This window comes from Rhinolophus hipposideros (assembly GCF_964194185.1).
Source record: "Rhinolophus hipposideros genome assembly, chromosome: 12".
NCBI lineage: Eukaryota > Metazoa > Chordata > Mammalia > Chiroptera > Rhinolophidae > Rhinolophus > Rhinolophus hipposideros.
Genome location: NC_138058.1, coordinates 28077180 through 28092049, shown reverse-complemented (window position 1 = coordinate 28092049; position 14870 = coordinate 28077180). Strand labels below are relative to the sequence as shown.

At 43.9% G+C, this 14870-nt stretch overlaps 1 protein-coding gene across 1 annotated transcript; it reads left to right on the top strand.

Annotated features, from left to right (window-relative positions):
• Positions 1-4544: 4544 nt before the first annotated feature.
• Positions 4545-11005, top strand: LOC308505789 (gastrokine-3-like; the record flags this gene model as incomplete). The annotated part of the gene is made up of 6 exons (XM_081068463.1): positions 4545-4577; positions 6413-6466; positions 6642-6776; positions 8360-8467; positions 9467-9608; positions 10911-11005. The coding sequence occupies 6 exons, from the start codon at positions 4545-4547 to the stop codon at positions 11003-11005; spliced, it is 567 nt and encodes a 188-aa protein (XP_080924589.1).
• Between the last annotated feature and the right edge of the window lie 3865 nt (positions 11006-14870).

Here is a 14870-nt window from a genome sequence, read left to right as displayed (position 1 = left end):
TCAGAAGGAGAGTCGGTTTGTGACCAAAATTACATGTTTCATATTTTTCATTTTCTTAGAGATTGGGAAGAAATACAAGTAAGGAGAGCATGAGCAAAGCTTTATGAGTTAAAGGAAAAAAAATACCTCACTTGTGATGTCCACTGAGTTCTGCAAAGTTGGCAAGATTAGTTAAATATCATCAGTACCATTACAGGGATAAATACAGAAGTCTGCATACCAGGACAGAACTAGAAAATAAAATAAGGATGAGGAAGTTTCTGGTTTACAGCCTGTGGCAGGTACATTATAGAGAAAATCAAAATGTGTTTAGCAAACAGCAAGCAGGACAAGGGATCCGGGCAAAGGAGTCTTGCTTTTGCCAGAGGTTCCAGGATATAAGATAAAAGGCAAACACTTTTGCAGACTCCTGGCTTTCATTTTCCTTTTTCTTCACCCCTCTAATCTCAAATCCAAGGACAAAAATATTAACGTCTCTCTGCTAACCTTATAATTGCAGTATAATTGGAGTTTATAAAGAGGGCCATTTTTCTTTGCTATACATGCTATTTGGTTCAGATTTCAATCATCTTCCCTCACTCACATTATTATTAAATACTTGATTCTATGATTTGCCATGAAATTCAACAATTATTTACTGTGCATGAGCTATTAGTATGAGCTAATAGTATAATAGTCTAATAGTATGAGTTATTAGAGCCACAGAAGAGAATGATACAGTCTCTAACCTCACGAAGTTTACAGTCTAGGGACATAAATGTGCAATTTAATGGCCTCAGCAGACAACTATACAAGTAAATATAATACAGTGAAGAATGTAAATAGGAAAGAAAGTTACAAGCAAGGAACCATGATATTTTGAAAGAAGAAGAGATCACAGTTGGCTGGGAGTGAAGGAAGGCTGGGGAGTGGGGCTCTGTTCAAATTGGCCTGAAAAATAGATATGAGGAATGAATGGGGTAAGGACTCTGCAGGATTGGAGTTAGGAAAGCAAGGGCTACAAATGGGGAAGAGTGAAGAGCCAGATTTGGTTAGCATCTTGGCATAGGTAGGAAAAAAGGGAAAGACAAGTCTGCAAAGATTAGTCAGGTCCAATCATGGAAGTCCTCGGAAGACTTGTGAGAAGTGAGGTAGCAGGACTGCAAGAGTTCATGGAATGGATTGAAAAATAGGAAAGAGAAATTAGGGCAAAAGGGAGGGGTTTTCCAAACTTTGTTTTGGCCAAAGCCCATTCCTTAGGAAGATTCTATGGTTCAAATACATTGATTATTCCTTTGTGCACGGGGCTATTGGCCTTTGCAGAACTAAATACAGATTTAAAGATGTGGCTAAATAGTTTATTTAACGTGCATATCAGTATTTTAACAAGAATTCAAACACTATTATGATAATCATTTCTTTTAATAATAGGCTCATTTACATGAGTAAGGCAATCTCAACATTTTGTCATTACTCATCAGAGACCCCAACAAATTGAGCATGACCCCAGAGCCTAATCTTACAGGAGAATTGGGGGTGGGAGGTTGGATGACAATGCTCCAGACATCCACATCCCAGATGCTAATGAGTGGGGAACTCAGAAGGAACCAAGTTTGTCCACTTCATGGCTTTCTGATTTCTTAGGTCCTGATGTTTATTTGCTGTCTCTTTCTGACTCCAACCTCCATTTTGTTTGTATTCCTATCTAAGTGCCCCTTCTTTTCCCGATAGGTCCATGATTAAAAACACATTTGGGATCATCTCTGATTCTGCTTCTATGACACAGCTGTCTTTAGTTTTGGTCCCCAAACTCCTTAAACCTGGACTTAGGGATAGGAGGAGTGGTGATTGGCTACTTGGGACTCAAATGATTCATTTCTGGCCTGTTTGCCTGGGGAGAGACTCCAAGAAAATTAGCAGCTCAGCATAGTTATCTGAAAAGCAAACAGCTATAGACTGGGACATGAAAGGAGAACACTTGTTTCTCAGGAAGACTTGCTCTGTTAATCTACAGCTTGAAGTTAATGAGCCCCTAAAGGCAGTGCATTGTTGGGGAAAATGCATATAGTTGGAGCCTTTGAAGTTCATAGACCCGGATTCAGATTTTAACTCTGTACTGATAAACATGGTTACTGCAGAGCTAGGATTTGGCCGTGGTTAGTGAGAGTTAGTCTATGGACTGCATGTCCTATCTCTAAAATGAGTTAACAATCGCTGCTTCTCCTAACTCAAGGTTGGTAACAAGAAGCAAGCAAAGTTATAACAATGAAGGTGATAAGGTATCTTATTAATATACACAATTATATTTCCTTTTGATATACTACAACTCACAATCCTTTGTTTTCTCTCCTGGTGATTTCTACATTTTCATTACAGATTTCACCCTGGATTTTAAGATCCCTTCTGGTTGCAAATTCAATTGCTCTGCAAAGCTTCTCACAAACTCACTGGGCTTCAAAACAGAATGTTTAGCTTTTACTTCTTTCCCATTTCTACTACCCACTTAGAGACAAAGCTTGACATTTCATTAGTCCCTGAAAGTTATTCTTTTATTTTAACTTTATTGAGGAGTAATTGACAAATATAACTATATATACTCAATATAACTATATATATTCAATATAACTATATTCAAAGTGTACATTGTGATGATTTGATATACAAACACATTGTAGAATGATTACCAACATCAAGATAATTAACACATCCATCACTTCACATAGCTAACATAGTTAACTCTTTTATGTGTGTGGTGAAAATACTTACTATCTACTATCAGCAACTTCAAAATATACCATACCGCATTAGTAACGATAGTCACCGTGCTGTTCACTGGATCCTCCAAACTTATTTCTACCACTGAAAATGTATACCCTTTGACCTACATCACCTGGCAGCCATGATTCTATTCTCTGTTTCTATAAAATTGGCTTTTTTTTTTTCGATTCACATATAAGTGATACCAAACAGTACTTATCTTTCTCTGTTTGGTTTATTTCACTTAATATAATGCCCTCCAAATTCATGCATGTTGTTGCAAATGTCAGGATTTCTTTCTTTTTTATGGCTCAATAATATTCTCTCTCTCTCTCTCTCTCTCTCTCTGTCTCTCTCTCTCTCTCTCTCTCTCACTCTCGTGTGTGCAATTACATCTTCTTATTGATTCATCCGTCAAATGACACTTGCATCCGTGTCTCGACTAGTGTGAATAATGCTGCAATAAATATAGGTGTGCAGATATCTCTTCAAAGTACTGTTTGCAGTTCCTTTGGCTATATCCCCAAGAACAAGATTTCTGGATCACACGGTAGTTCAATTTTTAATTTTTCGTGGAACCCCCATACAATTTTTCATAGTGGTTACACCAATTTACATTTCTTTTTTTTTTATATTAAATTTATTGGGGTGACAATTGTTAGTAAATTTACATAGATTTCAGGTGTACAATTCTGTATTACATCGTCTATAAATCCCATTGTGTGTTCACCACCCAGAGTCAGTTCTCCTTCCATCACCATATATTTGATCCCCTTTACCCTCATCACCCACCCCCCACCCCTTTACCCTCTGGTAACCACTAAATTATTGTCTGTGTCTATGAGTTTTTGTTTCTCATTTGTTTGTCTTGTTCTTTTTGGTTTATATACCACATATCAGTGAAATCATAGGGTTCTCTACCAACAGTGCGTGAGGGTTTCCTTTTCTCCACATCCTCCCTAACATTTGATGTCTCTTGTCTTTTTTATAATAGTCATCCTAATAGGCGTGAGGTGATATTTCATTGTGGTTTTAATTTGCAGTTCTCTGATGATTAGTCTTCTTTAGAGAGATATCTATTGAAGTGCTTTATCATAGGAAGGTGTTCTTATTGTCTCAGGAGTTCCAAGGCTGGTTAAATGGTCTTTTATGGGGAAAAAATACCCTGAAATGAAAGCTGCCAGGAGAGAGACAAACCACATAGTGAAAGCAAAATATCAGAATATCAGGAAATCAACCAGAGGTGGATGTTTGAAGAGGTAAAACGAGGCCAGCTTGGTGAGTGGGCAGAGGGCATTGAAGAGCAAACCATATGATTTGGAGTTTGGATGAAGAGCTAACCAGATTGCTTTTCAATCTAATCTTGTAATTCCAATCCATCTCTTTTGGCTTCATAAGATTTTTCTCAACCCTCCTCTGTTGATAAACAACTTCTCTGGAGTTGAGAAGTAGAAACAGTGAACTCATTGATTTTGTGTCAGAACCATTTTGCGAGATCTACTTTTTGCAATTCATACCTCAGTCATTAAGGTCATGGGCATGCTGGCCCACAAAGACTTGTTCATTTTCCATGTTTGCCTTGGAACCAGTAGAGGTATCACAGAAAAGGGAAAATATTTAGAAGTAGTTAAAGAAAAGTGATAACTGTGATTGCATAAACTTGCCTTTTTTCCCCCTTGAATGGTATCTGGATTATGGTTAACTACCCCAGAGTACTTTATTATGGCAACAGTTGAAAGGTCCAGGACTATATAAACCAGACTTAGAAAATAAATGAGACATGGAAAATTCTATTATGCAGTAGTTGCATGGGGTCTGAGAGAGAGAATATGAAACACCTTGTAAGTATATTTTCTGATTTCAAATGTAGATGATTACGTTTTCAGAGCCAAACTTACCAGGGAGCAGTTCTTTTTTCTTCCCCCTATGGACACTTCAAATTAAGCCCAACTAGAATTTCCAAATATTAATTTGATGCATAACCTCTCTGTTGGCAAGACTTTCTGTTTTGTAACATCTGAATGATGGGTTTCTTAAAAGGTCAAGAATCTTTAAGGGTTGAGGAGATATTCATATTTTAGGGTTTTCTTTTCCTAAATTCATCTTATTTACAAGTTGCCATAGAAGTAAAGTTTCAGATATATTTAATATATGGCACCAACTCTCAAAATAGTTTAATAAAATATTATTGTTAGCTGCAATCTCAGGTATCTCTTTGATTAGTCTGCATTTTGATTATTGTGCATAGAGCAACTGTTTTCTTTTAAAGGTGAATCCCACTTTTATGGTGTCATTGAATGTGGAATACTGCATAGGATATTGTGGGAATGGAGGAGAGGGAGGTTGCCAGTCGATTTCTGCTTATGTTGTAAGTGCACTTGAGCTGAGTGAGCTGGATAATAAGCTATGGGGTATAGGGAAAGATTCACTGTCACACATTCTCATCCTAACCTATTCCTGCCCCACTAATTCTCTTCCACTTACTCTCCGACGCCTGAAATTCCCTCAACAGGTAAGGCAGGCTACACCAAGAGAAAATGACTCACTGAAAATATCTCAAGAACGAGTAACATTTAAGTAAACTATTTCCAAATAAGGTGTAAATAGGTGGCACATGGTCCTTTATTCTCAGGCAAGGTGGGAGAATCTAGAGAAAAATAAACCGCGAGGATATCAGGTTCCAGAGGATACAGAGAGGGGTCCCCAGTAGTAGGGAAGAGAGAAGAAGGTGCAGAAAAGGGAGACTGAGAACTTGAATTATCACTTGTTTTACAATTTGGCCCAGGATGATCCTGCCCTCTGTGCAGATCAAGGGGTTGATCAGGTTGCCTAATATCTAACCTAGTGATTAACAGTAGGAGTGGAGCAAAGCAAAAGAAGTTCTTAAGTAAACGCTAAAGCTTTGTCTCCTATGTAGGCAGCACATCCCATACCAACCACACTGAATAGTCTCCTGATACATATTGGGGTCCCAGGGATACAAGAGACTGCGAAAGTTATACGAGGTCAGACAATTAAGTTCATGAACTCATCCTAGAAAAAGTGCTACATACCTCACTGCTGAATATCACTAAGGTCACCTTCGAAGTACTCCCCTTGGGAAGCTATGCACTGATGCCAGTACCTAGTTCACCCTTCAAAGCAATTTTGGAACTCTTTTCTGGAATGGCCAGCAGAGCTGTCATTGTATTACCTTTGATGTCCTGAATGTCGTCAAAATGTTTTCCTTTTAATATTTCCTTTATCTTTGGGTAAAGAAAGATATCACTGGGGGCCAGATCAGGTGAGTAGGGAGGGTGTTCCAATACAGTTATTTGTTGACTGGCTAAAAACTCCCTCACAGACAGTGCCGTGTGAGCTGGTGCCTTGTTGTGATGCAAGAGGCACGAATTGTTGGCAAAAAGTTCAGATCGTCTAACTTTCACGCAGCCTTTTCAGCACTTCCAAATAGTGAACTTGGTTAACTGTTTGTCCAGTTGGTACAAATTCATAATGAATAATCCCTCTGATATCAAAATAGGTTAGCAACATCGTTGCAACAAGTTCAGGAACTTAATTGTCACACCCCGGAGATCATCTTGAGAAGGCTCCAACCCCAGGGGTCCATGAGTTCCAGGCTCTGGGCTCATCTGAGACTAAGGGCGCCGGGTTACACTGATATTTGTTTCCATTTCAGATTGTGTCCTCTATTCTTGCGGTTTTCTTCCTAACTCCATCTCTGGCCCTGATGGTGAGTGAGGGTGGAGGACATCCAACCTGCCTAGTCTTCCTTTAGCAGAAGTATTTCCTAGGTGATAATCCAGGGTGACTTTCCTCTTGTCAGTGCCCCTTGAAACCTGCAAGAGATGGGCAAAGCAGGAGCTCTGGACTTCTAACTCTTCTCCCTGTTGGGTGGTTTTCTCCAGAACATCAGTGACAGCCATTCTCTAGATGGATCTGTTGGGACCCAGAGCATCCATGTCAATGCCTTCCGAGGTACGGTCAGCATCCGAGACAACAATGTTTTGAGTGAATGGGATGGAGCCTTGGACTACAAGAATGTAAGATGTGGCACACGCTCATTACAATGCCAAGGAAAGCCTTGTCTGCTCCACAGTTTAACCTTCTGTTTTCCCAGAGAGAAGAGGACACTGTCTACATTTGCCTTCTCTAGGTTTAGGCTCTCGATGGGAATACCTTTCTCTAGGTAAGGGATCAGCTTTCCTGTAGTTGTGAGCCAGTGACTGTAGGAGGAAGTTCTGTGGTCTGTAGGGATCCCACGTTAGTTTGCGTTTCTGTGAGGTGGACTTCACCTGGCACCGGAAGGTCTCTGAAATAAGAGAGCCATTTAAGGAACCCCTATTTCTTATAACTGTTATATGCTATAGGAGTGATTTGGTCTTGAGCTCAGATTTTAACCAGTATATTTCCAAAAATGAATGAATTATTTTTACTTTTAGAAATCTTGCCTCCACTTTTCCATATCCTTAGATAGTAAGACCTAGCAGAAAGACGCAGAACTGGGGAGTCGCAACCCATGTCCTTTGCCTGACTCTCCGATAGAAAAGCTACAGAGTGAGATATCACTCAACCTTTCTGTGCCTCAGGTTCCTCATCTGAAAAATAGCACCAATAGCTACCTTTCCTATGTGAAATGACTCTGAGAGGATTAAATGAAGTAAAAGCCCAAACTACTCACTCTGGCCCAGACCCTCTGCCATCCAGCCCCTGTGGGTTGGAAGCCCCTCTGCCCACCTCCACACTGACCATCTCAGGACAGACACCTCAAACACAGGCTTTGTCTCTGCTGCCGTTTGTACCTACCGTCCCCACTTCCCTGAATACCTTCTCCCTCACTCTTCACCTAACCCACTCCTGACTTCCTCAAGGAGACATCGCCTGAATCATCCTAGAGGTCATGTAGTCTAGTAGTTTCCATCTCTGTTTTAAACCACAGAAACTTTTTTTCAAACAAAATATTTCATAAATTCCACTACACAGAATAGAAGTCAGAACTGCTCTGGCTAGAGGAGGGAGATGCAGGTGGTGTCCTTGGGTTAAGACAGACGTTTCTGGAGAACCGCTACTCTGATCCAAAGCTGGAGGGGCCATATGATAGGCCCAGATCCATGCAGAGGGGTGGTCAGTGGCAGACCCAGGCCTGGAATCAGGGTCTAGAGGGCATGACCCAAGGCTCCTAATTACCCTGTATATTTCAAGAGCTCTCTGTAACTTGCAAGATGCTTTTACAAGAAGTGCGTATCTCGTCTCATCAGCTCATCCCCATGACAGCACTGTGGGGGAGGGTCTATTATTTCTTCTTTACAGATGGGCAAGCTGCTAAGTGCCAGAGCAGGACCTTCAAGTCAGCTTTGTTACCGGGCCTGCCTCTAGTCCCACTAGGCCATTGGTGGTGCACAGAGCGTCCTGGGGGATTTTTCCCATGCCTGCAGTGGGCAGTGCCACAAGGCCCTGGGGAGTAGCATGGCTCTGTGTGCACCGCCAGTCCTGCTCCTAGCCCTTCGTTCTGGTGCCCAAGGCTGCCCTCCCCCGGGGTGCTCTACATCACAGCCTAAAGAACAGCTATGTGGCCCCCTAACATTGTGACTGACTGAATGACATGGTTCCACTGTGTTTCTTTAAGGCCCTCTTGGTGGCTAAACTGTTTAGCAAGATGGCTTGTATCTTGGCCAAAATGGACCAAGCTGCCTTCCCAACTTTGGATGACATTATCAAGGTCCTGGACCACCAGGTAAGTGAGACCAGCTCCCCGTGGTTCCCTCCTAGTCTGGTGTTTTCCAACTCTGCATCCTAGTCTCCTAGAATGATGCTCTTCACACAGGGAGAACTCAGTTCATGCTTGTCCCTAATGCCTGTGAAGTCGCACTGTCATGCAAAGGACCCCAAGGCCAGTCCATGGCCCATTTAAGTCAAATAATAATTGGATCAACAAAAATTCTATGTAATGACATAATTTTTGTATATTCCAAAGGAGTGTGAGCTACATGTTAGTGACTATAAATTGTTGAATATAAATATTGAGTGAACTAGTAGAGTATCTGCATTTCCATGGCTTCTCTCCTCCCCGCTCACATACCAAACACATACAGACATATTATCTTTAGTTAAAAATAAGCCCAAGACTGCTGAAATGCAATTCCCCTCAGCCTCTTAAATGACAAGGGTAGTCAAATAAATGAAAAATCAGCAGGAAGTCCTTGGCAAGTCGTTGAAATTTGCTGTCATTTGCTTAAGTAACCTGCCCAGGATATTTGGACATTTATGTCTGTGGCAGGAAGGTCACTGGTTCTGGGAAAAAATGCACTTCAGGTCTAATTAAAAAAAAAACAAAAAAACTATTAATTTTTTTCAAGAGAAGTAGAAAGTATTACAGTCATCTGAGTTATAACAACGAAAAAATATAAATGCAACAAATAATTCTAAAACTATTCTATATTATCATTAGATATGAGAAAAGCACTGGAGGCTGGAAGAGTTAAGACATTAAGAGAGGTTCAAGAAATAGACTGTCTCAAAGACGGCCGCTTACACACATTTTTCTGGAGTAATGTCGTCACCTTGTGGCCAGATAGGATATTACATCTAGAGACGAACCACAAGGGCAAGTTTGGGTTCACAGCTATTTTTGTAAATTAAATAGCCCACGTGCACTGGAATAATTTCTCCTTTTCCTCCTTGCTGTACCACCTTTATAAGCTGTCTCACCGTTTTGAAATGCCACCTCTTCCAGGCTTTAGAGCGTTATCCGTCTACTCGTGGCCTGACCTACACTGTTTTACCCAGCCGAGTCAAGAACTTAGCCCAGTATGGAATGCCCATCAAGGACATGTGCCGAGAGGTCCCCACCTACTTTGCCCAGCAGCAAAAAGAAGGTGTGTGAATAACTTAACTAGAAATCCAAGGCCAAGGTTGCGAGAAAAATATGATTTTTACGTCACTGGCAAATTCTAAGGACAGTTTTCAGGTCTATTCCATTTCTTTGTTACTGGGTATCACAACAATGTGGCCTGGGATATATTTCCCCAGGTGGCAGAGAATTCCTGACACCAGGGCTCATTGAGAATAGAAAGCAGAGTTAACTTAGTTTTACCAGAATGTTAAGGACAGTCATCTCCTTTGAAAGTTGCTGGATCCCCTCACCTGACCCCAAGCTTCGTCACCCTCTGCCCAAGCAGCCCAACGCCTGGTGTCCCACCATTAGAGGCCCATTGCTCTGGGGTTCTCAGTCCTCCTGTTTCTCACGCTGCCCAGAAGTTGGAAAGCAGGACCCTAATAGTTGCACACCACACTGGGGAAGGAACATGTCAGTGGCTGGCACCCCTGCTGGGGACAAGGTGGGGCTCAGTGGTGACCTGTTTGGACAGCTCCCTGATAAGACTCCAAAATCTGCCTGCTATTCCAGATATAGTCAGTAACCTCTTCCGATTAGGCTGTTGCCAGTCACTTACATCTTAGTATTAATATAAATTAACCTAAGGGACAAGGCTTCTTCATAACAGGAGGATCCAGCAGGAAAACAGGGAGAACTTGAGGGTCTGGGAATTAAGGAGGATGATTAACAATCTGTAAAAGAAATGGAAAGAGGAGTGGCCAGATGGCTCGACTGGTTAGAGCGTGAGCTCTGAGCAACCGGGTTGCCATTCGATTCCCAAATGGGCCAGTGAGCTGTGCCCTCACAACTAGTAGATTGAAGACAATGAGCTGCCGCTGAGCTTCCGGAGGGGCAGCTGGATGGCTCAGTTGGTTAGAGCGTGAGCTCTCAACAACAAGGTTGCCGATTCAATTCCCTCCACGGGATGGTGGGCTGCACCCCCTGCAACTAAAGATTGAAAATGGCGACTGGACTTGGAGCTCAACTGCGCCCTCCACAACTAGATTGAAGGGACAGTGAATTGGAGCTGATGGGCCCTGGAGAAACACACTGTTCCCCAATATTCCCCCCAAAATTTATAAAACAAACAAAAAGAAATGGACAGAGTAGAAAGAGGGGATGTGAGGCCAATTATTTCAGTATAGGGGAGAGCTCCCATTTTAGTCCCCAGTCTCTTGCCTGTAGAGCTCTCCTGAGCACCACATCCGATTTAGGTACCAATCATAATATATCTTCTGTATTTTGGGGTCTTAAAGTGAGTAAGGAATCTTTTTGTGTGAAATGCTTCTCTTTCTTCTTAAAGGTACTGCACTGGCAGTTGACCCTGACTCCTGTTTTGAAATCCAGCTTCTGTCCTTTATGGGGCTCTCCATCTGTGGTGAGATTCCTGGGCTCTGAACCTCCAGGCTGGCCCCGTGCAGGACGGACCCATCTAGACAGGGCTACTGGCCTGAAACCAGCACTCAGGGGCCCAACACCCAACCCCTGTATTGATAGAAAGCTCCTCATTTCTACTTTCTACCTTTCCACGCAAGATCCCACTCCGTGATCTTTAAAACTGGGTACAATGTCTCCTTCTGGGTTAGAATAATAATAAAGTTTCTTGTCTCACTGGTCTAGCAGGTGGTGGTCTAGCCCTCCCTGTCTGCACTGTCCTGTTTGGAGTTCCTGGCATTCCCATCCACGTGCAGTCCACAGAATCGCACATCTGCATGGGGTGAAGGAGGAGGTGTCTCTCCTGGAACATCTCATTTCTAAGGACCTCTCATTGGGGTATCCCTGAGAAGTTTGGCAATAAATAAATAAATAAATAAATAAGTAGGTAAATAAATAAATACATAAATAAAAGACACTAGCCACAGCACAGACAAGCAGTCAGCCTGAGGCCACATCTCTGTCTCCTGCAAATTGGTTCCGAGATTCTACGGAAGCCTATTCAATGTGGTGGCCCAGCCCGCACCATGAAAATCCCCGAGCGGATCCAAGTGAAATTAGACCTCCCAGACCTCCCCTTTGGAACTGGTCTCAACCCCTTTGTGGTAACTCCCAGGCATTTCTGTCTGTTACAAATGAATAAGGGGCCTGGCCTCTTAGCACTGGTTCTTGAAGTGTCCATTCATCTAGCTGGGAGGGACAGAGACAGGGGCCTACACCACACAGACCATCCCTGGTTCCCCTTACCTTAGAACCAAGGATAAACAGAGGAGCACGTATCGGAGATACAGACACAGGTATCCACAGAAGGTGGTGTTAACATTTGGAGCACTTTAAAGAGGGTGGGACTGGGCCGGGGTGTGACAGGCTGAGTGCTGAATAGTGCACGTGCCTGGAGTGGGAGAAGTCAGGTTACTCCGTGCCAATTTGCAGGAGACAGAGCTGAGCAACAGCTCTGTAGAGTCATGACCTGGTGTGGCTGCCTCAGTGATGAATAGAAGGGAAAGTGCATGGGAAAGGCCCAAGATAAACCTGGAATGGGGCTTAAATAGGGTGTGGTGGGCAGGCCAGAGGCTCAGAACCTATGAATTGGTCCCAGAGGGCTTGTCAAAGATAAGGAAAACAGAGATAGGTGCATAAACACCTTTAGAGTGGAAACATCAGATATGACAAGTCAAGGCTTGGTCCATGAGAGGCCCTGAGAGGACCACGAAGCAGGATCTGGCCCCAGGGCCTGGTCCCGTGAGTCCCGAGAGTTAAGTTACTATGGCTGTCCACCCACCCAACCTGTATATACCTTGTCCCTGACACTCAGCCTCCATCTTTGCCCCGTGTGCCTGAGTCCCCATTACAGTTGCCTGGAGCTCTGTGATGGTGTGAGAGCTGTTACCTACCGACTGCTCTTACACCAGTTTCCCCCCACGCCCACCCCACAAGTCTGAGCTCCTGAATTTCCCATCACCTCCAGGCTTCACCTGACTATCATAACATCCCTGTTACTTCCCACAGACTTTAAAACCCCATACACACCCACCACATTTGTCTCCATCTGCCAGCTAGACTGGGCTCATCTCAGAGACTCTGGGTGCAAGGCCTGCTGCCTGCCTGTGCTTCATTACTCCTGACTGTCATTGACTGGGCTGAAATAGCTGTCCTGAGACATAGCAAGGGCTGTCCTCTTGACCTTCCAGGGCCTGTCAAGGAAGATTTTGGTCCTTCAGATTACCAGTTCAATCTTTACCTTATAAACAATCTTCCATACAAGCACCAAGATTTAGGTCTTTTAGGAGTTGGGATTGGGAAGACAAAATTCAAAAATTCTATAGACTGAGTGGCTTCTAAACAACAAATATTTAGTTCTCACAGTTCTGGATGCTAGAAGTCCAGCATCAAGGCCCCAGCAGATTCCATGTCTGGTGAGAGCTCCCCTCCTGCTTCATAGATGGACATCTTCTCACCGTGTCCTCATATGGTGGAAAGGACAAGGGCACTCACTGGGGCCTTTCTAAGAGGGCACTTATGCCATCACATTGGGGGTGAATTTTGGGGGGGACACAAACATTCAGTCTATAGCACTACCTTACTGATGACCATTGTCAATGTTTATCCACAGAGCTTATCTACTCCAGCACACACACACACCCAAAAAAGTTGACTGTATTTGAATCTCAAACCAGTGTCCCTGATCCTACACCAAACATATTCCATGTTTATCAGGGCTACCAGCTTTTTAAAAATATGATCACACTAACATGAACAACAGACTGTCTTCCACCCATGCTTGAAGAACTCAAGCTTCTACCTGGGTCCATTGCACTAATTTTTAAATCTCCTTGGGAGTACCTGAGAAGTGACTAAGAATTAGTCTATTGATTCCAAGGAGGGAAATCTTCTATTTTCCTTTCTTTTTCTCCTCTCTTGGGGCAGCTGCTGCCATTGACCTCTGCTGGTATCTCCAATGCTGCCTCTTAGAAATGAGAGCCGAGAACTGGAAACCCATAGCTGAGCGGCCTCCACTAGCTGCTGCCCCTCTGTTGAGGGTGGGCCCTGGTCACACATTGCCATCACTGCCACTGATTGGGGAGCCTCAGGAGGTCAGAAGAGCAAGGCCCTCTGGACATAGCAGGAATAGCAAGAGTTTGTCTGCCCCCACGTTTTGGTGTCAGTCATTCACATTGCTGCAACATATGCCCTGGTTTCTTAGAGAAACTGCAGTTAAAAAAAAAAAAAGGCAAAAGGCTTTTCTCTTCTATGCCTTCCGTTGCTTCTACTCACAGTCCCCACTCCACACCCTCAGGCTTCAAGCATGAGCCCACTGGGAAATGAACCAGGGTCAACTCTGAGCCCGAGATGTCACCATGTGCTTGGCATTGCTCCTCCCATCCAGGAATTGTTGTTGGGTTAGGACCGTGTCCCAGGTCTCCTGAAGCTTTGCCCTTATCCTTCTGCAAACAGGCACTCAGAGGGATCACCAGAAGTCCTCTGTTATGTCTACATCCCAGCTAGGACTCATGCAGAAATCCCCCTCCAAGAAATCACTGAGATGCTTGCAAAAATTTCACCCTTGTCCAAGAGGCCCTTTTCAGAGAGAGGAGATAGATCCAAGACAGAGTTCAAGTTCCCTGGGCTCCATGTTCAGAGAATGGCATTCCATCAACAGACTTTCCCTTAGGGGGAAAATCTTGCTCCCTTCCCTAATCCCTTCCACCCTAGACGGTGATATTCTGAAGTCTCCCCATCGCTCCTGCTTCCCTGCAGCCCGAGGGAAGAACTGAATGTCTGTGGCGATGGGTGGGCTGGCTCACCAACCAGCTGAGGACAGTAGCTGCCCATAGTTTATTGTCTGGTTCCCTGCCCACTCCATGCTCTCACTTTCCCAAGGGATCAGGAGTCGGGCCCTTTATCCTGCCTGAAATGTGCTGCTTCCCTTCATCCTGATGCCTGCTTGGGGTGGAGACACTGTTACCACAGTTTAACATGTATCTTAGCAGTGATTTCTGGAAAGATTTTCATTGTCCTGTGTCAGTTTTGGCAATGCTTTTTACCCAGGCAGCCCTCCTCCTCACCCAGGCAGCCCCCCAGCTCTCCTTCCCACACAGGCAGCTCCCCAGCCCTCCTCCCCACCAGGGAATGCCCCCAGCTCTCCTCCCCACATAGGTAGCCCCCCAGCCCTCCTCCCTACCAGGGAATGCCCCCAGCTCTCCTCCTCACACAGGCAATGCCCTCAGCCGTCCTCCTTGAGCAGAGTTGTTGCTGTCCATGGCTCCACATTCCCCCACAGTACTCAGCCCTCTGGCCTGGCCCCAGGTCCTATGTGCAGCTGGAGCAT